Here is a 24,073-nt window from a genome sequence, read left to right on the forward strand (position 1 = left end):
CAAAGGGAGAAATTGTGAAACAATGTTGTGCTCAGTGATGTCATACAATGGCAGTTTATGGTGACCACCTCTTCAAGCTTCAAAAGAACACAAAAGTATAATTCAGAAGTCTAATAAATTATTCATGAGACTCATGATTGTTATGAAAGCATACGATAAGATTTGATGAGAAACAAACTGAAATCTAATGTGTTATTTAGTGAAAATATTCACTGACCGTTGATCTCCTGTGTGCTTTCATGATAGGACACGAGAGCAACAGTTCACGCTGCCCCCTTGAGGCAATGGTGCGTTCAAGCGGAAACTCGTTTTGTTTATCTAAATACAGGTCCTCCACAGCGATAGTGACAACAGAACACAACACAGCTGCACACAAAACAGAGAACAGAACTTACTAAACATGCCTGAAGAGTCTGTAGTCGAAGAATTGATGCATTTCTGTGCCCAGCCTTATTTTTTTGAAAGTTTTTGGACAGGTGCCAGTTCACAGTGGATGAGTTAACCGCACAATGCCGAAAATAGAAAACAAGCAATCGATAGAATGTACCGTCACTTGTCACTGCTGGTTAGGACAAAAACTCTATTAACCATAGAAAATATACCTTTTATCGCGTGTCATTTGCATCAGGTTAGGACAACAGTGTTCGGTGTAACTGTAGCTCCAGTATCCTCCTCTATGTTTGATTTCTGAATACTCTATTCAAGAAAATAAGGCTGGGCATAGAAATGCATCAATTCTTCAACTACAAACTCTTCAGACATCTTTTGTAAATGTTTTGTGTGCAGCTGTGTTGTGTTTTGTTGTCACTATCGCTGTGGAGGACCTGTTTTTAGATACACAAAACGAATTTTCACTTGAACGCCCCCTCTGTCAAGCTCCTGAAGTGTGCAGATGACACCACTGTCATCGGCCTCATCCAAGATGATGATGAGTCTACATTACAGAAGGGAGGTTGAACAGCTGGCTGTCTGGTGCAATTAAAACAACCTTGAGCTGAACACCCCTCACCATTCTAAACAGCACTGTGGCAGCAGTGGAGTCATTCAGGTTCCTGGGCAGCTGAGGAAATTCAACCTGCCACAGGCGCTGCTGATACAGTTCTACTCAGCAGTCATTGAGTCTGTCCTCTGCACTTCAATAACTGTCTGGTTTGGTTCAGCTACGAAATCAGACATCAGAAGACTACAAAGGACAGTTCAGACTGCTGAGAGGATTATTGGTTGCCCCCCCCCCCCCAACCCTTCAAGAACTGTACACTTCCAGAGTGAGGAAAAAGGCTGGAAAAATCACTCTGGACCCAACTCACCCTGCCCACTACCTTTTTGAACTGTTGCCTTCTGGCCGACGCTTCAGAGCTCTGAGCACCAGAACTGTCAGGCACAGGAGCAGTTTTTTCCCTCAGGCTATCCATCTGCAACAATATTTGCACTGTACATAACAGATTTGTATTAGATTTGCACTACCTATGTGTATGTATGTGTGTATGTATGTATGTATGTGTGTGTCTGTATGTATGTGTATAATTAGTTTTATTTTATATTTTTTATTATTATCTATGTCTTGCTGCTGTTTTTGTATTGTTGTACACTGGAAGCTTCTGTCACCAAGACAAATTCCTTGTATGTGTAAGCATACTTGGCAATAAAGCTGATTCTGATTCTGATGTTGTCTGTGTGAACTGTTGCTCTCGTGTCCTATCATGAACACACACAGGAGATCAATGGTCAGTGAATATTTTCACTAAATAATACATTCGATTTCAGTTTGTTTCTCATCAAATCTTATTGTATGCTTTCATAACAATCATGAGTCTCATGGAATAATTTATTAGACTTCTGAATTATACTTTTGTGTTCTTTTGAAGCTTGAAGAGGTGGTCGCCATAAACTGCCATTGTATGACATCACTGAGCACAACATTGTTTCACAATTTCTCCCTTTGTGTTGAGAAAAAGAGAGAAAGTCCTATAGAGTCACAACAACACAGGGGTGAGTAAACAATGACTGAATTTACATTTTTGGGTGAACTAATCCTTTAATGGCTGTAATGTTAAAATACGTTCTTTTATCCAAGCTTAAAGGAATGTTCCAGGTTAAACGTTAAGCTCAATTAACCACAAAAAAACATTTTTGACTCACCCCTCTTGTATTAAAAAAGTGGTTACAGTGAGGTACTTATATTGGAAGTGATTGGGGCCAATATGCTAAAATACACACCGTTTCAAAAGTATAGACACAAGACATAAACAGTATACATGTTTACATGATTTTAGTGTGATGTAATCACACTAAAGGACGAGGGAATGTTCATGAAATCTGTTTAAAAACATTATTTTTGTAATTCCGTTTGGTGATGCTAATGGCACAGAAATGACTTGACCTTTAAAAACAAAGAAGGATAAAATAAATGTGACTGACTGAGAAAGTCTTACTCTTTTGGTAGAGATGATGATCTCTGTAATAGGAACAGGGACCTGGAGCGAGAGAAAAATAAGTGTTTAGTTTGAAGAATGTTTCTATTAGAAATGAAATGGTTTTGACCAAAAGATAAAAAGTCAGCCGAAGAACTTGCAACAACCTTGAAAACCTGCAATTCCTCCAGAAGAAGCTCTTCAACTGTGTCGGCTTCTTTGTTGTAGATTGTGATCACTTTTAAAACAATAGAATTATCTGAGATAAACAAAGAGAGGACCAAGAATTAGGCTATTAATTAATTTGTCCAGTTTTTCTAGTGATTCCACAAATCTCAAGCATAAAGTATGAACATATTAGTCCTTTGTTTAAAAGAACTGTATGACAGAGAAGATTTGATTATAGAAGGCAAAACAGGGACTAAATATAGAGTACCTGTCCCTATGAAGAGAACATTGTAGTGTCCATCCTCAGCTTCCACCCTGTCCACCGCCAGCTGTGTGAGTCGACGCCCTCCTTCTGTGTCTAGCAGAATGGGCCGTCCTTGAACGGGCTGCACCGCTTGGAACATGAGGGGATGAGAGCGTGCAAACCGAAGAGCCTCATCCGGATACTCCTTAGAACTGGAGAACTGGCCTCCATTTATCTTACTAGCACACTGAGAGAGAAAGAGAGACAATACGGTATGTATTGGTGTTTCTTCAACTTCGCAATTTTAGCGCTGTGGATTTTCAGAAACGTTTTTCACACTCTCACTAGTTTATTTATTTGTCTACTAACAATGTCCAACAGGGTTTGTACATGCATCACAGGAGATTTATGTCATTTTTTGGTGGAAATGACATTAAAGTTTTTGAAATATAATATTGGACTGTTTTGTTTTGCTAAGATTAATGTCATTAATGTATTCTTTCTAAAAATGGGTTGTTTTTTCTCTCTCTAATGTTTTTTTGTTTTGTTTTGTTATTGCCCAAAAGGCAACACATGAGAATTTTTTTCTTGCTAGCTAACAATTAGCAAGTGGTACCAACCTCGGCCACCAGGGGCTACAATCAGTGTTATTTCACTTTTTTTTTTTTTTTAGATTATCATAGTTTTAAACATGGAAATAAAAATATTTTTATAATGTACTTTTATATCACAATATTGACTGGGACATAAAATTCACCCACATATAACAGTATAATTATATAATTAAGCAATATCACACGAGCAGGAGTGTGATATGGCCCTACACCAGCACTGCTATATTCTATGATATCAGTACTCATGGAACATCTCTCGACCAATCAGATTCAAGAACCAGAACTAACTATTGTATATTAATGTATATACCATATTTTATATGTATATTAAGTAAATAAATATATATTTATTCATTTTATCTTCAACATTCACCTTCATTTTCTATATCTCTTTATTTACATTACCTTATTTATTATTATTATTATTATTGTTGTTGTTATTGTTATTATTTGTATTGTACAAAGCCCCTTAGAGGACAGGGTGGGAATTTATTATCTGAAATAGTTTGCGTTCCCTCGCAATAAATTTGCCATGGTTTTACTACAGTAACCATATTTTAACCATGATATTTGTAGTGAAACCATAATGATAATACAGGAAAAAGAAAACTATGGAAATAAAAATCATTATTTTGTGGGTATTTTGGTTTTACTATGCAAATACCATAGTTTAACTTTGTTTTTACTATAGTAATATTGTAGTAACTATGAAAAGTTAAGTAACCATGCTTTTAATACAGTATACTGTATCCATATAGTAACCATGGTTAATCTTGTGGTTACTATATTTTATTCTGATATTTGTACAAAATCAAAATAACCACAAAATTATGATTTTTATTACCATAGTTTTTGTTTTCCTGTATTAGTACTATGGCTTTACTATGAGGTTAAATTATGGTTATTTTAGGAAAACAATGGTAAATTTATTGCGGGGGAACGCAAAACTATTTCAGAAAAAAATGTCCCGCCCTGTCCTTTAAGAGCCTCCATAGTACTAGCCTAGTTTCCATCTACTTTTCGCGCTATTTTTTTATTGACAATGTGAAAATGTGTAAAAAATTTTTTTGCGACATTTGCCGTCTTCTGCCCGTTTCCATTCAAATGGCCTTTTATCGATAAAAATGGTGTGCGTGATGATGTCATGCCTAAAAAAACACTTTGTCGCATACGTTTTGGTTTATCGCAAAAGAAATCTGCCCTTAAGCAAAAGTGTGTTTATCGCTAATTCGCCTCCCAGATGTCCCTCATTTTTTCCCCTCTGAAGTCTTTGTAAAATAGGGAGATTATTGAGACAATTCATTGAAATTAGACAAATTACTGTCATTTTAATTCACAAATAAATGCAATCAGAAGATGAGGAATTGTAATCGAAAGGCGCAGTTGCTCTTTTGATAGGACTGTAATATTGGTCCTGATGTTGCGTCTATCGCAAGTTGCCTCCGGTAAACTAAACATTAATTTTATAGAATTGTGCTATATGTTAGTGTTCCAAAAAGCACACTGAAGCTTTTAAGATCAATCAATCATGTACAATAAATTGGCTTTCAAGGATGTATACCGTCGTTATGAATAACAGGCTAACAATTGGGGCAAATTCTGTCATGTGACATTACATTTTTGCATTAATGCCAATTTTCTCTAGAAAAGTGTTTCCAAACCAGTTTTTCGTGACATTTGAAGTATCAACATAGAGTTTATGCGCTAGAGTTAAACAATTAAATATTATTTCGACACTTTTAGCGATAATTTGCGTTTCCATCAGCTTTATTTTGATGCGCTAAAACTTTTTTCGCAAAAAATCCTTGGATGGAAACATAGTTACTGCCTATCTCGGCACTATAATTGCTGTACTGCAGTGGAAAGGCAAAACGCAGTAACACACACAGCACATTTTAATTAAATTACATGTAATTTAAATGAATTAATATAAAGTTTCTTAGATGACCTGGGAAAACACAATGTGAAAATTGCAGTAAATACAAAATCCATTCTAAAACCAAGTAACTTTTTCTGGTGTAGTCACTGAGTTTAGGCTTTTTAGGGCAGTGTATACACTGTATAACCATCATGCCAATAAAGCTCAGTTGGTGAAAATGGAATCATTCTCACTTGATATGCATAGAAACACACTTTGGCAAGTCATGCAAGCCTTTCAGGTCTTTGGTTTGGTTTCTGCTGATCTGAGCTCGCCTGCTTCTCACAGATATAACCTTTTAGAACAAGAGGCTAATCAGAAACCCAGCAGTGCACGACTAAAGCCATCAAATTGCCTTTAAAGGTCAGCTGTCACAGAAATACTTTTTAAAATGCTTTTCGCCGGAAAACTGTACAGGAAAAGAACAAAATGAGACTCTCTCCGAGATGTGAACAATGGATAATCCCTGCTCCTTCAACATCAGACATGGCACAATACACCAAAGAAAATGACTGTGAATTACAGATCATTTCTCTTTAACTATTAGAAACCAGTCTAACTCTTTTATCGGCTGGATATATATAGGTAGAGAAGAGCATTAGTAATCAGCACATATCAGATGTAATTAGAACAATTCAGGCCACAATGCTTCGATTTACAATGTGATCTCATTAAAATTCGTAGGTCTTCATACAGAAGGTTTTTACCTTTTTGAATGTTTGTGTAGATACTGAAACTGTCAATGTATACATATAGACAGCATCTAAAACAAACACCCTTTACATATGAAAACATTTTGAGATATACAAATGTTTATGAATAGTTTCAGGACTACTGAATGTATGGAATTGTATTGTTTTTAAAATAAAAGTGATTTATTGAATATGTTAAACTCCATCACATTGATTAAACAGTTAACACATCTACCTAATTTGACATTTCTTCACATTTGACATTTTATGACCATTATGATTTTTCACATTTTGTGACATCATTTTCATGACAGTTACACACATTCTCATTACTGCAATGTGAGAAAATGATATATTATTTAAATTGTAAAGCATTTATGAATCATAGTAGTACTCCCTTGGTACTGCCTTTCATTTTCGCTGATTTTAGCTTTTTTTTTTTTACTGAAATATAGTTAAAAAATGGCTTTAATAAAAGTAAAGCAACTCACGATAATGTGCTAAACTGTCTTGAAATTAATGTCATAATGCAAAAAAATCTTAATGGTCCTAAATGTAGGCTTCGTTTTCTTTAGGCAAAATGTAATTTCATATATTTTGTTATTTTGTATCGATTTGGGGTTTCCAATTTATATTTCATAAATTTAAGCTTTGATGATAATTAAATTCAGCCATAAAAGAGTGGACTTAACTAGTATTAATTCCACCTATATATTATTTATAACTACATTTGTACAACCAGTCATCAGAGGATACATCTTTACATTTATGCATTTGGCAGACACTTTTATCCAAAGTGACTTACAGTGTACTTATTACAGGGACAATACCCCTGGAGTTCACAATGCAACCTCAAGGACACAATAGTGGTGGCTGTGGGGATTGAACCAGCAACCTTCTGTTTACCAGTTATGTGCTTTAGCCCACTATGCCACCACCACTCCTATATCTTTAAAGTTGTAAATATGTAAAAGGTTTTACGTTTTATTTGATGTATATGCATTAATATTGTACATTTATGTGTCTTTCTAAACATACAAAATACCTACGAATAAGAATGAGATCAGTCTGCAATTTCACCATTCTGTACCACAGTTCTCGGAAAGTGCTCAGTTTCAGATATTAACGTTACAGAACTGCAATGACACACTAGCACAGAAAAAAACATTAATATTGTACGTTTATGTGTCTTTCTAAACATACAAAAATACCTACGAATAAGAATGAGATCAGTCTGCAATTTCACCATTCTGTACCTGTCATGTGTATTTTGTTGATTCATGTTTTTCATGTCTTTTATTTTGAAAAGTTTAGTTCCTGTTTCATGTCATGTGTTCCTGGTCATGTGATGTACTGTTTTCCCTCCATGTTTATGTGTCTTGTTTTCATTGGTTCATTGTTTGATTATCTTGTTTAGAGTTCTGTTTGTTCATTGGTTTATGTTCTCCCATATCCAAGTATTTAAGCCTTCATGTTTTCCATTGTTGTTTGTCAGGTTTTATGTGTTTGGTAACGTTGTTATGTTTCGTCAGGCCAAGCTATGTCAATTTAATGTCAAGCCAAGTTTACGTCTAGTCTAGTCAAGTTCATGTTTTATGTTTCTTTCATGTTTATAGTTAGGGTCTATTGGATTTCATGTTTATAAATAAATTTGCACTTGGGTTCTTCATTTCATTGTCATCATTTGCCTGCCAGTGCCAGCAACAAACGTTACAGTACCACAGATCTTGGAAAGTGCTCAGTTTCAGACATTAACGTTACAGAATTGCAATGACACACTAGCACAGAAAAGTAATGTGCACAGTCATGCTGAAAATAGACTCGTCTGCCATGAGAGATTCTGTATGTCTGGAGAAATGAGATTCAGCATTCACTCAGTGGGCTGCAAAATGACATCGGCAGTGTAAACAAAACATGACATTTCGTACACTTGGAGTTCTGATCTAACAATAAGATTTTGACACAAATTGACTGATAGCCCCAAATATACAAACACACAGATTAAATAATACTCACAGATCCAGGTCGCGGGAAGGGGACTCTCCCTTCGTACACGCTCCAGTGGTGGTCGGTTCGTTCACGATGTGCAAAGGGCCCATTAAATGCTGCACGGATGTCGTCCATGTTATACATGCACACAGCGTACCCTTTAAACACAGCACTGAGTGAAGAAAAGGACGTAGATGAATATCCAGACTGCTGCTGTCATTTTGTATTGATTATAATTGTGGTATAGTGATCAAAATAAACAGAGGATATAAGAATATGCTTGTTGAGTGACACGTGACCTCACCTCGTTGTGCTGAACAGACCAAAGATCTCTGGATTTTTCTCATCTTTCTTACGCAGTATGAACACATCCTCTACACCAACATACAAAGACATAATGATATTTTCAATGAATGTGGCCTATAATAACATGTGTATATACCTTTTTATAAAACATTGCAAAAGCCATTAAAATACTTATTACAGTAAAGATGTGCATACTTGTTATACTTGCACAATGCATTGGAGGTACAATGATTATTTAGCTGAACTGTCACAGGCAACATCCAGACAGACAGACAGACAAACAGACAGACAGACAGACAGACAGACACAGAGAACAACAAAGAAGGATAGAAGGAACGATTTAACATTAGGAAGACAGACAGACAGACAGACAGAGAGACAGACAGAGAGATAGACAGACAGACAGACAGACAGACAGACAGATAGATAGATAGATAGATAGATAGATAGATAGATAAATAGATAGACAGATATCTAGATAGATAGATAGATAGATTTAACATTAGGAAGAATGACAGACAGACAGACAGACAGATAGATAGATAGATGAATGACAGACAGACAGACATTTTTTATGAATATGTTCACTGGTCTGGAAAAAATGGTACATCACTGGAGCTAATGTAACGTGATTGCTTTCCTTCTATACTTTCATGGCTATTTTGGTCAATCAGCCTCATCTTGACTATATATATATAGTATCTGTGTATACTACAAACACTGAATCCCAGTTCTATTTGTCCTATATAGTGTTTAAGATTACGATTAGTGTGTCTCAGTTCATAGTATATTGACAATAGTATGCTAAACATACTTTTTCAAGTGGTTTTTAAAAGTATATATTTGTGCATTTATGGGTTAATGTTTCCTACAGCCCCTTGCACTACAGAACAGAAACAGTTTGTGGTGTTCTTCTTTTTTTCAGTTGTAGAAAAATATTGAAGAATGCTAAAACATTTTTTCTTATCCCATCTTATATGGGATACAGCTATAAATAAGCCATTCATATGGTGATTTCCCAGAAGTGTAAACACACACAGAAGAGAGAAAGACAGAAAGTACAGTGTCTCTTACCGAGCTCGTCAAAGTGTGTGTCAATCCCGTTTGGTCCAGCCACTGAGCAGATCAGACGAGTCTTCAAGAAAGAGCTCCATCTGTTTACCAGCATCCTCTGACCACCCTGGTCATTCTGAAATGGAAAGGTGCAGAAAAAAGACACTTTAAAATCTCACAAAAGTAGTTTTAAAAGAATTAATTTTGGTGATACTCCTATGGTTTTCATCAGTCCCTAGGGGCAGTGGTGGCTCAGAGGTTAAGGCTCTGGGTTACTGACCAGAAGGTCAGGGGTTCAAGCCCCAGCACTGCCAAGTTGCTGCTGTTGGGCCCTTGAGCAAGGCCCTTGACCCTACCTGCTCCAGGGGTGCTGTATCATGGCTGACCCTGCACTCTGACCCCAGCTTAGCTGGGATATGTAAAAAATAATAATAATTTCACTGTATATATGTGTAATGTGTGACAAAAAATGAAGGCTTCTTATTGAAAGATGCTGCATCCAAAAAATGACAATATAGCATTGATAACTTTTATTGCTTCAAAATCCAACATGATGTTGTCAAAGCACAAGTTGCAGAACCTTCTAGTAGATATGCATTATGCTTTTGACCAGCAATATATTGTACCATGCAGATGGTGCAGGTTTGCTTCGAGTAACAAACCTAAATACCATAGTACATGAATATGGTAAATGTTCACCATGGTATTTATCTAATTACCATGGTATACCTGGTGTTATACTTGTTTTGGAGATGTTTTTTGTTTTGTAGTAAAGAAGAGTAGTTGGTAACTTACCCAAAACTCTATCAACATAATAATATTATATATATGTATGTGTGTTTGTGTGTGTGTATATATTTATTTTTTTCCATATTGAAGGTGGCAACCCTGAGTAAATCTGTCTTGTAAGAAGAGCTTAAGAGCAAGAACACAGACACAAGGTAGTTTTCAAATTGCTCATGTTTTTGAATGCTGAATATGCCCAGATGGAGTCACAGAGCTAAACTAGCATGACTTCAAACAGTATTTACATTGTATTTTTGTACTGTACCGAGCAAACTCTGCCCACTCTGGTGTACACAGCTTTGTTTCCTCCTTCCATGTTGGCTACTTGCTCCATGAAGAAGAAGTAGACCTTCTCATCAGCTGGATCATCATTGTCAGGGATCACTGCCGACCCTACAAACTTGGGCTCTAGGAACAACACACCGAGACAAAGAGGTGAGTTTTGATAACAAGATATACTTACTCAGCAGAGAAACTTCGTCGGTCGGTCATTTCTGCTAAATGTTTAAATCTATCTGTCACTTTATAATATGATTGTGTTGTGAGTAGCATGTAAGGGGGCTGATATAGATTTGCATAGTGAATGGGAGTGGAATTAGATCTTCAATGCTTTATTTCTTTGATAACACCATTCAAAACAATAAGTGACCTCAACCCCAGACCACCGGGAACATACACACCACATATGGCCAATGCAACTGTCTCCATGGAGCTCTGCGTGCTCTGCATTATGCATTTGTGTATTATCGAGAAGCTGACCTCAGTTGCGCTGGACGTAATGGTATTTGACCACATTTGATGATGTCTGAATGGATGTTAAAGGGTTCTACAGAGATGGATGGTATTTATAACACACACACACACACACACACACACACACATATAGGCTACACACACACAAAGACACACGCACACACACACAAACACACACACATGTTGGTGCAGCTATCATTATGAGGACTCTCCATAGACATAATGATTTTTATACTGTATAAACTATAGATTCTATCCCCTAACCCTAACCCTACCCCTAAACCTAACCCTCACAAAAAACTTTCTGCATTTTTACATTTTCAATAAAACATCGTTTAGTATGTTTATTAAGTGATTTGAATTATGGGGACACTAGAAATGTCCTCATAAACCACATTTATAGCATAATACCCTTGTAATTACCAGTTTATAACCTAAAAAAAGTCCTCGTAAACCACTTAAACCTACCCACACACACACACACACTCAAACACTCACACACACACAAAAAACCCACACACACTCCCACACTCACACACACACACACAAACACTCACACACACACAAAACACACACACACACTCCCACACTCACACACACACACACACACACTCAAACACTCACACACACACACACTCCCACACTCACACACACACACACAAACACTCACACACACACAAAACACACACACTCACACACTACACACACACACACACACACACACACACACAAACACTCACGTACACACAAAACACACACACACACACACACACTCACACAAAACACACACACACACACTCACACACACACACTCACACACACACACACACACACACTCACACACACACACACAAACACTCACACACACACAAAACACACACACACACACACACACACTCACACACACACACTCACACACACACACACAAACACTCACACACACACAAAACACACACACACACACAAACACTCACACACACACACAAAACACACACACACACACTCACACACTCACACACAGAGAAACATACATGATTTGCCTGTGGGGTAAGAAATTTTTTTTTTTGAGTTTTGAGTCAAGTTTTTCTTACCCCATTGGCAATTATATCGTTTTTTCTTGTTAAATCATAAATGCTACAAAATATGGTCAATTTCTCTGAAAAGTATCTTTTGTCATTTTGCTTCTCAATAAATGTTTTCTTTTTTTAAGAATGTTTAGATATTTTTACTCGAAAACAAGAAAAAAAAAAATATTTTTTTGTATACTGTTTATTATTATTAAAGTAGTATGAAAAAAAAAAAAAATATCAACTATGAACATCATCACTGCATGTTCAATTCCAGTTGTCCAGTTATTATCTTGGTCTTAAATAAGGTTGTTTTGCATTCAAAGATCGGGTAAAAATGTGTAAACTTTTGGCAGGCTGATCAAATGAGCCAAAACCCTGGGCGTCTTTCTTTTGGTGTTTTTCAGAGTCAGTAGAAAGGTCTCTTTAGTGTCCTAAGCTTTTATAACTGTGACCTTAATTGCCTACCGTCTGTAAGCTGTTAGTGTCTTAATGACCGTTCCACAGGTGCATGTTCATTAATTGTTTATGGTTCATTGAACAAGCATGGAAAACATTGTTTAAATCCTTTACAATAAAGATCTGTAAAGTTATTTGGATTTTTACTAAATTATCTTTAAAATACAGTGTCCTGAAAAAGGGATGTTTCTTTTTTTGCTGAGTTTATATAAATATATACTATATGTTTTAACTAGTTCTTCCACTTTGGAAATTACGTTCAAATTGTTCAAATTATAGGGCCACATGATCACGACAAAAACTGTAATTACAACAGATGATTAGCTGCTATGCTCAACTGAGATTATGTGCTTTGCATTGTGCACATTCTGGGGTATATTTGCGTGTCTTGTAGTAAGTCATCTGGGTATCCCATGCATACTGAAAATTTGGATTCTGTAAATAATATATGTACATACTGCCAAAATAGCACACATATTATGGTTGTATGCCTTTCTGAACATATCTTCACACTCGGCATGGAGCTGATGTGCTAACTATGCCTATAGTGAGTATATAAGCTCATAGTACACATGGTAAAAGTATTACTGTCTCAGGGCTAAGTTGTAGCATTCTGGGATGAAGTCCAGAGCTCCCGTATGGCTGCAGGAGGAGGAGTTCAGCAAAGGGAAGCATTAAACTGGCTCACAGCAGGACACTGCAGGCCTGTACATCACTCTTGTGCTAACAGTGATTTATGATTGACTATGATTCACATCAGGGTTGCCTGTTCAGAGTTGTGTGTGTGTGTGTGTGTGTGTGTGTGTGTGTGTTTGCTTTCAGAGGTAGCTATAGTAACAAGGTAGACTTTTGAGTAGATTTTTAGAATATTAACAGGGGGTGGGAATGATTTTAAGAGTGGGATGGACAACTTTGGACAACAGAAGTTTTGGAGCTAAAATACAGGTTAACAAAATAACCTTAGAAAGGTGTCAGCATCGTTATTTTATGTTTACATAGAGATTGGTAGGTCTATTAATAAAATAAGTTGACTTCAGCACCTCTTGTTTTATTATATGCCAATGGTGTGTCCAAAAATGGGGAAAAACACTTTTTTTGTATTGTTTTTCCAATGTTGGAAATAGCTTTTATAAAAACAGTATTATGGTATTGTATAGTTTGGTGTTTAAGATTTTTCGCACCATTCAACTGCTGTCTGTCACCCACTTCGGTCCTGATGAAGCTGTGGTTGCCAAGACGATACAGAGCTGCATCATTCTCCCAGTAATCAGTGTACAGGCCCACAAACAACTCCTCTCCTGTCAATCAAATTCAAAATAAAAGAATCAGACCGAGAGAGAAGAAAAATTAATTAGTATCACAAAATGAAATCATGCAATGTTTAATGGCAGTTTCATCTACAGACATTTAGCAGAAAAGTGCTTCCCCAGACATAAATAATCAATGATTTAACATCGTCAACCTCAATCAACTTTGATCTGTGACATTAAAAAAAAAAAAAAAACATTGAGTTTGCTTGTTTATGCTGGCATTGAAATAATACTGAACTGAAAACCATGAAATTCTTCTTCAATCATATTCTGAAAATAGTACAGAGCCCCTTGGAGGACAGGCAGGGAATTTATTTTCTGAAATAGTTTTGCATTCCCTCGTAATAGCCTTTATCCATCCCTTTACAAAATTAAATTATGGTTTTACTAAATTAATCATAGTTGAACTATAGTATTTTAGTAAAACCATAGTAACCAAAAAAACAACAACATGGTTTTATTACAGTAACTATATTTTAAACATGATATTTGTCCTAAAACACAGTGTCAATGCATGAAAACCAACTATGGTAATAAAATAATAATCTTTCTACCAAAAAAATAAATAAAAAAACATAGTTAGTTTTACTATAGTAACACCATGTTTAACCCTTTAAGCTCTGATGGGCCTGCAAGAAAAACAAATACTCATAAAAAATAATTAACTACAGTCTTGACCAACACAAAATAGGTATCGTTTGAAAGCTTAGAAGCTCTACTTTCCAATGCATGTAGACATTATGACCAAAACTTCTTTGAAATTTGCAGACAAATCAGAAGTGTTCCGTAAAAATAATGTATTAAAAAATGTGCACTGTGTATATTATTGCAATCAGAAAAACGTCAAACTGATCAAATAGCCATGTGTCATATGTTGTTGAAAAGCTTTCAAAGAGTAGAATACAACCAGCCTATTTGTTTTACTCATAGACAAAAATATAGTGAGTAATAGCTGAGTATATGTCTTTGACAATTATGTTGGTGTTGCTTATATGCCGCATTTTTGCTTATAACTTCACAAAAAATAACCGGAACATAAAATATCACATACCATTACTTAGAAGAGGTGATGTACAGATCATTAGATAATCCACATGAAGCACAATGTTACATATGACCACCAGGAGATGGCGCCAAATACATGACACAGACTCAATGATGACTCAAATGACACAGAATGAAACTCATTCTGTGAAATCTCATTACTAAAATCATGTCTGCATGCTATGCAAACCTTTAGTCGTTGTTGTGTTTGCATGTGTAATTAGTTCTTATGTACAATTATTATGTTTTATTTGTTTGGAGATGTTTTTGGACACTATGATAAATTATTTTTGTAATGCTATAACTTTTGCTTGCTTTGTCATATGAACACAATTTTGTTCTCAGGTACAGTTGACATGATTGGGAACAAAACAAAAGTTTTCAGAGCCACCTTATTTACAACCATAGATATACTGTATAATGTCAAATAATAATAATAATTTGAAAAGGAAGTACATTTTTGTCTCATTCTTTTTGTGAATTTTCAGCAGTTTCTAAGGTTGAGAGTCTCATAATTTATCATAATCTATATCATACATTTTTTTTTTAAGTTTTCTTTACAATAATACCAAACACTTGACCCTCCTCATTTCTTTTGTTGAGTTATAAGCCTTTAATTTTGAGTATACCACTGAAACAGGAAATCTTTAAAAACACCTTCAGAGCTTAAAGGGTTCATCTGTGGTACATGTACCGTGGTTCTTACCATAAAAAATGGTTACTACAGTCTGCACTTTTAATATAGTGAAACCATGGTTAATATTTTGGTGAAAACAATGGTAAAACTCATGATACTTGTAGGCCAGCACAAATGAACCATTGTTTTACTATAGTAAAACTAACTATGTTTTTTGGCAGAATAGTTAGAATTTTTATTAACAAAGTTTTTCGTTTTCCTGTATTATTACACAAATATAACCACAAATATAATGGTTAAAATATGGTTACTGCAGTCAAACCATGGTACAGTTTTGTGGTTACTACAGTTTTACTACAAATACCACGGCTGAACTATAGTTACTCTAGTAAATACATGTTTAATTTTCGTAAGGGATAGATAAAGCTATTGTGAGGGAAACGCAAATTACTTATAGTAATGGGAAAATAAATGCCCGCCCTGTCCTCTAATGGGCTCCATAATATACAGTGGTGTGAAAAAGTGTTTGCCCCCTTCCTGACTTCTTATTTTGTTGCATGTTTGTCACACTTAAATGTTTCAGATCATCAAACAAGTTTAAATATTAATCAAAGATAACACAAGTAAACACAAAATGCAGTTTTTAAATGAAGGTTGTTATTATTAAGGGAAAACAAAATCCAAACCTACATGACCCTGTGTGAAAAAGTGATTGCCCCCTAAACCTAATAACTGGTTGGGCCACCCTTAGCAGCAACAACTGCAATCAAGCGTTTGCGATAACTTGCAATGAGTCTTTTACAGCGCTGTGGAGGAATTTTGGCCCACTCATCTTTGCAGAATTGTTGTAATTCAGCCACATTGGAGGGTTTTCGAGCATGAACTGCCTTTTTAAGGTCATGCCACAGCATCTCAATAGGATTCAGGTCAGGACTTTGACTAGGCCACTCCAAAGTCTTCATTTTGTTTTTCTTCAGCCATTCGGAGGTGGACTTGCTGGTGTGTTTTGGATCATTGTCCTGCTGCAGAACCCAAGTTCGCTTCAGCTTGAGGTCACGAACAGATGGCCAGACATTCTCCTTCAGGATTTTTTGGTAGACAGCAGAATTCATGGTTCCATTTATCACAGCAAGTCTTCCAGGTCCTGAAGAAGCAAAACAGCCCAAGACCATCACACTACCACCACCATATTTTACTGTTGGTATGATGTTCTTTTTCTGAAATGCGGTGTTACTTTACGCCAGATGTAATGGGACACACACCTTCCAAAAAGTTCAACTTTTGTCTCGTCAGTCCACAGAGTATTTTCCCAAAAGTCTTGGGGATCATCAAGATGTTTTCTGGCAAATAGAGATGAGCCTTAATGTTCTTTTTGCTCAGCAGTGGTTTTCGTCTTGGAACTCTGCCATGCAGGCCATTTTTGCCCAGTCTCTTTCTTATGGTGGAGTCATGAACACTGACCTTAACTGAGGCAAGTGAGGCCTGCAGTTCTTTGGATGTTGTTGTGGGGTCTTTTGTGACCTCTTGGATGAGTCGTCGCTGCGCTCTTGGGGTAATTTTGGTCGGCCGGCCACTCCTGGGAAGGTTCACCACTGTTCCATGTTTTCACCATTTGTGGATAATGGCTCTCACTGTGGTTCTCTGGAGTCCCAAAGCTTTAGAAATGGCTTTATAACCTTTTCCAGACTGATAGATCTCAATTACTTTCTTTCTCATTTGTTCCTGAATTTCTTTGGATCTCGGCATGATGTCTAGCTTTTGAAGATCTTTTGGTCTACTTCACTTTGTCAGGCAGGTCCTATTTAAGTGATTTCTTGATTGAGAACAGGTGTGGCAGTAATCAGGCCTGGGTGTGGCTAGAGAAATTGAACTCAGGTGTGATAAACCACAGTTAAGTTATGTTTTAACAGGTGGGGCAAACATTTTTTCACACAGGGCCATGTAGGTTTGGATTTTGTTTTCCCTTAATAATAACAACCTTCATTTAAAAACTGCATTTTGTGTTTACTTGTGTTATCTTTGACTAATATTTAAACTTGTTTGATGATCTGAAATATTTAAGTGTGACAAACATGCAAAAAAATAAGAAATCAGGAAGGGGGCAAACACTTTTTCACACCACTGTAGTCATGTTGATTTCTGCTTTAATCTAAATGTAATTTAATGGAATAATTAACTCAAAAATGAAAATTACGTTATTATTTACTCACCTTTATGTCGTTCTAAACCCATATGTTTTTTTGTTTTTTTTAAAGTACTGTATAATTCATCTTGTTTGATAAAGATGAGTGCTGAATCGGCTGAACTGCATTAGTAATACTATATGATTTCATATCTCACATGACATTTGACTTATACTGTACCTCCACATTTACTGATAAAGTGCTGTCTTGCATCCCTAGCCACTCATGACTACAAATAAGTGAACTTTGCTTTCTGCATTTCAGTTTTGGCAGTTTGTTTGTGAGATACCACAAGGTGGCACTGCAGACACTGGTAAAGAATAGCTTATCTATATTTTCTCCTTCACTAGTGTGAATAAAAAGCTATGTCATAAGTCAATCTAATGATCTCATGGGCAATGTTCATTTAGCATCTAAACTGTCTTCATTATGAATGATCCTAATCCTGATCTGCTGAGAGAGACTAAATTAATAACCAGTCTGAGGACAAGCTCCCTCTCACAGCAGCTGTTGTCGAAAAGGGAGTCATCAAATTCATATCTCAATTTCCATCAAATCAGATCCCTGCCTCCTTGTGAATGAGCTCTCTGATGGACTGTCTTGCTTTAAAACTCAAGAACACACACATTCTGAACACCAAGAAGAAAACGAGGGAGAATTGGGTAGCTTTAGAAAGACAGAATAGGCTGTAAATGAGAGCATGGGACAGATTGAGAGTATTTAATAAGGATGGATGAATTCTTACGGTACACAGTGGATGCTAAAGGGCTGTTGGGATGGAACGGGCATCTTCCTCTGCCGCTCTCTATGTGATCCGACTCCATCCTGAACTCCATGTCCTGCTAAAACACACAGACATAGAGAAGGCCGGGGCTAGTTGTCACACTTTATATTCTATTTAGTGTTTCTCAGCGTAGGTTTATTTTTAAAAGTACATTTCTGCATACAGACACACCTTGGCTTTTTTTATTTATTTATTTATTTATTTATTTATTTTTTTAAAGAAGAAAAAGAAAAGCAGTTAAAAATATTTTTCTTTTCATTCAACATTGCTCAGCAAAAAGATACAGTTCTTTAAACATATGTTGGCCCCCTTATAGCAGGGCATGTTGTCATACAATATGGGGTAAGTTGTCACAATGGGAGCCTGCTATTAAAGGAATGTTTCATGTTCAATACAAATTAAGATCAATTAACAACATGTGTGGCATAATTTTGAATACCACAAAAATAATTTCGACTCGCCCCTCGTTTATTAAATAAAGAGGTTACAGTGAGGCATTTACAATGGAAGTGAATGGGGCCAGTCCATAAACACTAAAATACACATTGTTTTAAAATTATAGCCACTCGACGTAAACATTATACATGTTAATACGATTTTTGTGTGATAAAATCGCTTTAAAACCTTACATGTGTAAAGGTATGTCCATTATAAATGCTTTATTGTTACCATGAGTTTTGCTCTTTTTTTTTTAATTAAGTCGTTTTACATTTTTAAAAAACATTTTTAAATCAACATTATGCCACAAATGCTGTCAGTTGAGCCTACCTTGTACTGAACCTACCTGTAATATTTGTTTAAATAGATATGTTTGGCTATGTATAATGGCTTCTCAGCAATATTAAGTAATTATGAAGCAGAAAGCAATCCCTAAAACAGCTAAATGTAAAAGGTGTTGGCCCATAGAAACTGTAATGTATAAAATGTATTAAAGTATAACATATAAAACATGTGACAACATGCCCCGTCCTGACATTTATGATCCCCAGCAGGCTTCTTGAGGAGCTCAACCAGCTTCAACGGAAAGATCATGCTGGTCGGCTGCTGCTCCATGTAAGTTCTGCTGGTTAACAGTATGACTTTTGATGGTCCACCAGATGGGCCAACATGGGGTCTTGAGACACGTTTTTCAAGATCTAACGTCTTTTAACTTGACTTGGAATCTCAATATGCATTGGTTACAAATGTTCACAAAGGTCAAAAATCTCTTGTCTAACACTTTTACATAGAAAAACAATTAAAAACGGAGCAAATGGACGTAAGAATGCATCCTGTGTGAACAGCCCCTTCTGCAGTTCTTCACATGGCAGCAGGTTTAAAAAAGCTTACACTGTATTTCCAGTTATCTGTAGGGAAATATAACGTCAAGGTGAACCAATGGAGGGTAAAATGAGAATCAAGAGAGGCTGTTGAAAACACACTGAGGTCCTTCTCCACATGAAAAAAAGCTCTTTGAAGAATCAGTTCCATTCTCTCCTAATGCAAATCTCAATTTAACCAGAAGATGATGGTAGAAGCTTCAACACAGCTATGCAACGTGTATCGCACACAACCGGCTTTCACAAGCTTGATTTATGTCTTCTCAAGCATTGTGACTGTGGATAACCAAACAACAGACATGTAACACTAGTCCATCCATCATTTCCTCTCTCTGGATCATTCCTCGACTCTTTCAGCAGGTAGAGGTTTTTTGTCCCTCTCACTTCATACAAAGTAGGAATGGAAATAAATCCTCAGCCAAATGCACAACTTCAGTTTCATTTTATGAAGCATGCTGTTACATGGGAGCATTATGGGAATAAATCAAAATGGTTGACTGCAGTATGTTAGGGTCCAAAAGTCTGAGACCGTCTGGGATTTATGTAATTTACACTTACATTACATTTATGCATTTAGCAGACGCTTTTATCCAAAGTGACTTACAGTGCACTTATTACAGGGACAATCGCCCTGGTGCAACCTGGAGTTAAGAGCCTTGTTCAAGGACACAGTAGTGGTGGCTCTAGGGATCAAACCGGCAACCTTCTGCTTACCAGTTCAGTGCTTTAGCCCACTACGCCACCATTTATTTAACCCTGAAAATAAATGAAGTCATGATGTAAAATGAACAAGAAATGCTTAAGATTCTGCAGTATTTTTTAGGTCACTAACCGAGTGTAAAGGCTATGCAGGAATTGAAATTTTCAGGGGCCTGTCTTAAGTCTTCCTTATGGTAAAACGTGTCATTTTTATATATGCACTACTATTTACTGTAAGGGTCTTAAAACACGCCCTGCATGGTGCACTTTCAGAGGTTGCAATACAAATAATCATTATCCATCATTTTGACGGAATATTAAATGTTGTGATTTTCCATTAGAGAAGATAAGAGAACTAAAATCATGAATGACTGACAAGTGTGAGTTTGAAGAAACAGGGCTGCGTTTCCCAAAAGCATCGCAAGCATAAGCTGATCATAGTGACCACTGGCGCCAATGGTTTCTACGATATACTAAGTCTTACGATGCTTTTGGGAAACAGAGATAATATAAGTTCTATTTATTAATTCGGTCAGGAAAACATTTTTTTTTTATTTGAAGTTTGAAGTCACCGTGTAAAATAAAATATTGTAAGGCTTGGTATTTTTAATGTGACTATTGCAAGAACGTCTGTGCCAAGAGCTCATACCAATCGCTGTGTTGTGGGTTTTGGGCTTTTTGTTTTTATTCTTATCAGTGTGATCTACCGGTTATGTGAACGTCATTTTCTCACATTTTCTTCCCTTTTAATCCCTAAAATCATTTAATGTGGGAAAGTTTCAAAAGTAGAGAAATCAGCTGCATTTTTTGTCTGGAGCTAGAACAATGACTTAGTTCTTTATTATTATTATTATTATTATTATTATTATTATTATTATTATTATTATTATTTAGTTTTTAAATGTTTAAATCTGAAATGTATTAATTTGAATACTAGACATGAGCCACTGAACAAAACTGAAGATTTTTGTGGCCGATTTTATATTATAAAAATTTAGATTTTTAAACAGCAGATTTTTATTTTATTTTTTAGAGGTGGAATTAGCTTTAAAAAAAATTATAAAAATTGGATTTTTGAATTACAGGTTACATTTTTCAGATTAAGAAGAAATTCTGAACTCCAAATATATTCAAAACTTAATCTAGGCCAAAGGTCAAACAAAGCTGGGTTATTTACTTGTTCCACCCAGTAGTCAGTGTATATATTAAGAAATTAATGCTGGCCAAAAATAATGAATGCTGTAAAAATTTGAATTTGTAGTTCTATAATCTGAGTTTTTAAAGTTTATTTCACCTCTTAAAAAAAAAAAAATAAATAAATAAAAATATTTGTTTAAAAATACTCATTTAAAAAATATACTGCAAAAAAAAAAAAAAAAAAAAAAAAAATATATATATATATATATATATATATATATATATATATATATATATATATATATATATATATATATATATATAGAGTATTCAAACACATTTCAGATTCAGATATTTCAGTCATTGTTCTAGCTCCACAGCTGTAAAAATGACAGAAGGCATTTTGAATTATCCGTCAATGTTTGTAAAATTCTGTAAATAATGAAAAAAGTTCTAGAATGGACTGTCAAGTACTTGTTCAGGCTACCGAAAGCAGATGTGCAACAAATAAAGAATTATGTGAAGAGATACTACATCAGTGCAATGCTCTTGCATCAGTACATACCATCAGTTTGATTTACTCTCTGTGTTTTAAAACCAATTTTGAAAGCACTTTTTAGTTACTTTTGTATGTTTGCTATTTCTTTGCGTCAAGTTAACATAATGTTTTTTACATTTATTTTTTTTATTTTTTTTTTATTTCCAGTTTGGTGGACATTTTTCACATTAAAAAAAAAAAAAAAAAGCTATAAACCGATGTTTTATTTATATAGTGAACACATATTATACTGTATTGTAGAAAAGTTATCTGTGGGTTGTTTCTTTTTGTTGACGGAATATTCTGGCTCTGCTCTTATGCCCCAAAGTGCAGAGTGTCCGTGGACAGTATGTACTGCGTACTGTGCTGATGATGAAATATACTTATTAACCACTCAAACTCATTTGTACACACCGTCAGCTTTCTTTGCTTCCACTGATGCTCAATAAATACAAATCTTACACTGAAATCCCTAAGTTGTCTTTGCTCAATTGATTAAGTAAACTCTTTCCCTTAATTAAACTGAGTAATGTGTCTCCAAAACTTGTATAACTAAGTTCACTTAACTTGGTGATCATATAAAATGAACTTAACTATTTAAGTTAAGGTAACTAGATGCAAACAGACTTAACACAGATTTGCTATTTAAATGTTGTTGTTTTTTTGTTGTTGTTGTTGTTATATTTACTTAATAATTTTAATTGAACTGATCACCCTAATGGTGACATCACACCAAACAACTATTTGCAACAAAACAACATAAATAATACCACACAAGATCTAAAACCTCTATGAATTCTTAATAGCAACTTTAATAATAATGAATAAATAATTCAAGTGCAAGACATAATGGGTATTCCCCATAGCCTCAATTAACTCAAAAAAACATAAAAGATATTTGATTATACATTTCAAGCATTGTTTTATTAAGACAACTTAATTTTTCCAGTAATGATTAAACATTAGGGTCTACAGTGTATTTAGCAGTCTTGTGATTGCTAAAATGGGAATGTTAGTTACGTCAGTAGCATGAGCCCTTTTGGCAACACACAGTTGTGCGAGTGCTTGTTTAAACGGGTGATATGCCCAAAGTAATGTCCATGTTGTAGATAGGATGAAACAGTAACGGCATTCACATGATAATCAGCACAGTCAGGTGCAGTTATTGCTTGAGGGTGATGAATTAAGCCATACCTCTCACAAACGCACACATAAAGTCACATACACACTATATATGGAGTTATAGGCACTCAGACTTTGGAAAAACAGCAGAAAAAAGTGTTTATCTCCCATTTTTGGACTAACGCCATTGACATATAATGCAACAAGAGGTGTTGAAATCAACTGATTTTAGTAATAGATCTACCAATCTCTGAGTAAATATAAAATAATGACGCTGACTCCTTTCTAAGGTTAATTTTTTGACCTGTAGTTTTGCTCCAAAATCAAAAAATTGTCATTTTGACCCCCTCTACAAAATAATGGATTACTCAGTAAATATTGATCCATGGAATTTAATAGTGTGGCTTTCATCACCATTTATGTTTATCTTTCTTCATAAAAAGTATTAATAAAATAAAACATTTCAGCCAGTGCAGTTTCTGAAATTTGGTTGATTTGACATGAAAAACCCCATTTAGCTTTGTTTATCCCTGCTGTCCGTGACCCTATCAGAACAGACCTGTGACCCTTTTTTGGGTCACGACCTACCATTTAAGATCTGCAGCTTTCGAGTGTAAGGAGATACAGTGAGTGTATAAGTGTGTAAGTATGTGTAAAGCCGTGAATAAGAGGTGTGTGCTGTGATGTGTCAGGTGATGTGTGTTTATAGGTGAAAAAGGGCTGGAATGGTGCTCAGATTTCTGATGCTAAGTGAGGAATGTGTGCAGGGGGCGTTCGCGTGTGTGTACGTGTATGAGTCTCTCACTCTTTCTGGTTTCCCTCTCTGGTTCTGGTCTGTGT

The 24,073-nt window shown here is 35.6% G+C and overlaps 1 protein-coding gene across 1 annotated transcript in view; it reads right to left on the bottom strand.

Moving 5' to 3' along the window:
- The window catches only part of sema3e (sema domain, immunoglobulin domain (Ig), short basic domain, secreted, (semaphorin) 3E), a 79,756-nt gene that overhangs the window by 12,463 nt on the left and 43,220 nt on the right, over nucleotides 1–24,073 (bottom strand). Inside the window, exons 5-13 of the mRNA XM_051724610.1 lie at nucleotides 18,380–18,476; nucleotides 13,642–13,758; nucleotides 10,447–10,589; nucleotides 9,417–9,531; nucleotides 8,341–8,410; nucleotides 8,064–8,208; nucleotides 2,848–3,070; nucleotides 2,579–2,670; nucleotides 2,433–2,474 (exon numbers count right to left, since the gene is read on the bottom strand). Of these exons, the coding sequence (XP_051580570.1) occupies nucleotides 2,433–2,474; nucleotides 2,579–2,670; nucleotides 2,848–3,070; nucleotides 8,064–8,208; nucleotides 8,341–8,410; nucleotides 9,417–9,531; nucleotides 10,447–10,589; nucleotides 13,642–13,758; nucleotides 18,380–18,476 (1,044 nt within the window). The remainder of the gene's footprint in view (nucleotides 1–2,432; nucleotides 2,475–2,578; nucleotides 2,671–2,847; nucleotides 3,071–8,063; nucleotides 8,209–8,340; nucleotides 8,411–9,416; nucleotides 9,532–10,446; nucleotides 10,590–13,641; nucleotides 13,759–18,379; nucleotides 18,477–24,073) is intronic.

This window comes from Myxocyprinus asiaticus, chromosome 18, assembly GCF_019703515.2.
Source record: "Myxocyprinus asiaticus isolate MX2 ecotype Aquarium Trade chromosome 18, UBuf_Myxa_2, whole genome shotgun sequence".
Taxonomy (NCBI): domain Eukaryota; kingdom Metazoa; phylum Chordata; class Actinopteri; order Cypriniformes; family Catostomidae; genus Myxocyprinus; species Myxocyprinus asiaticus.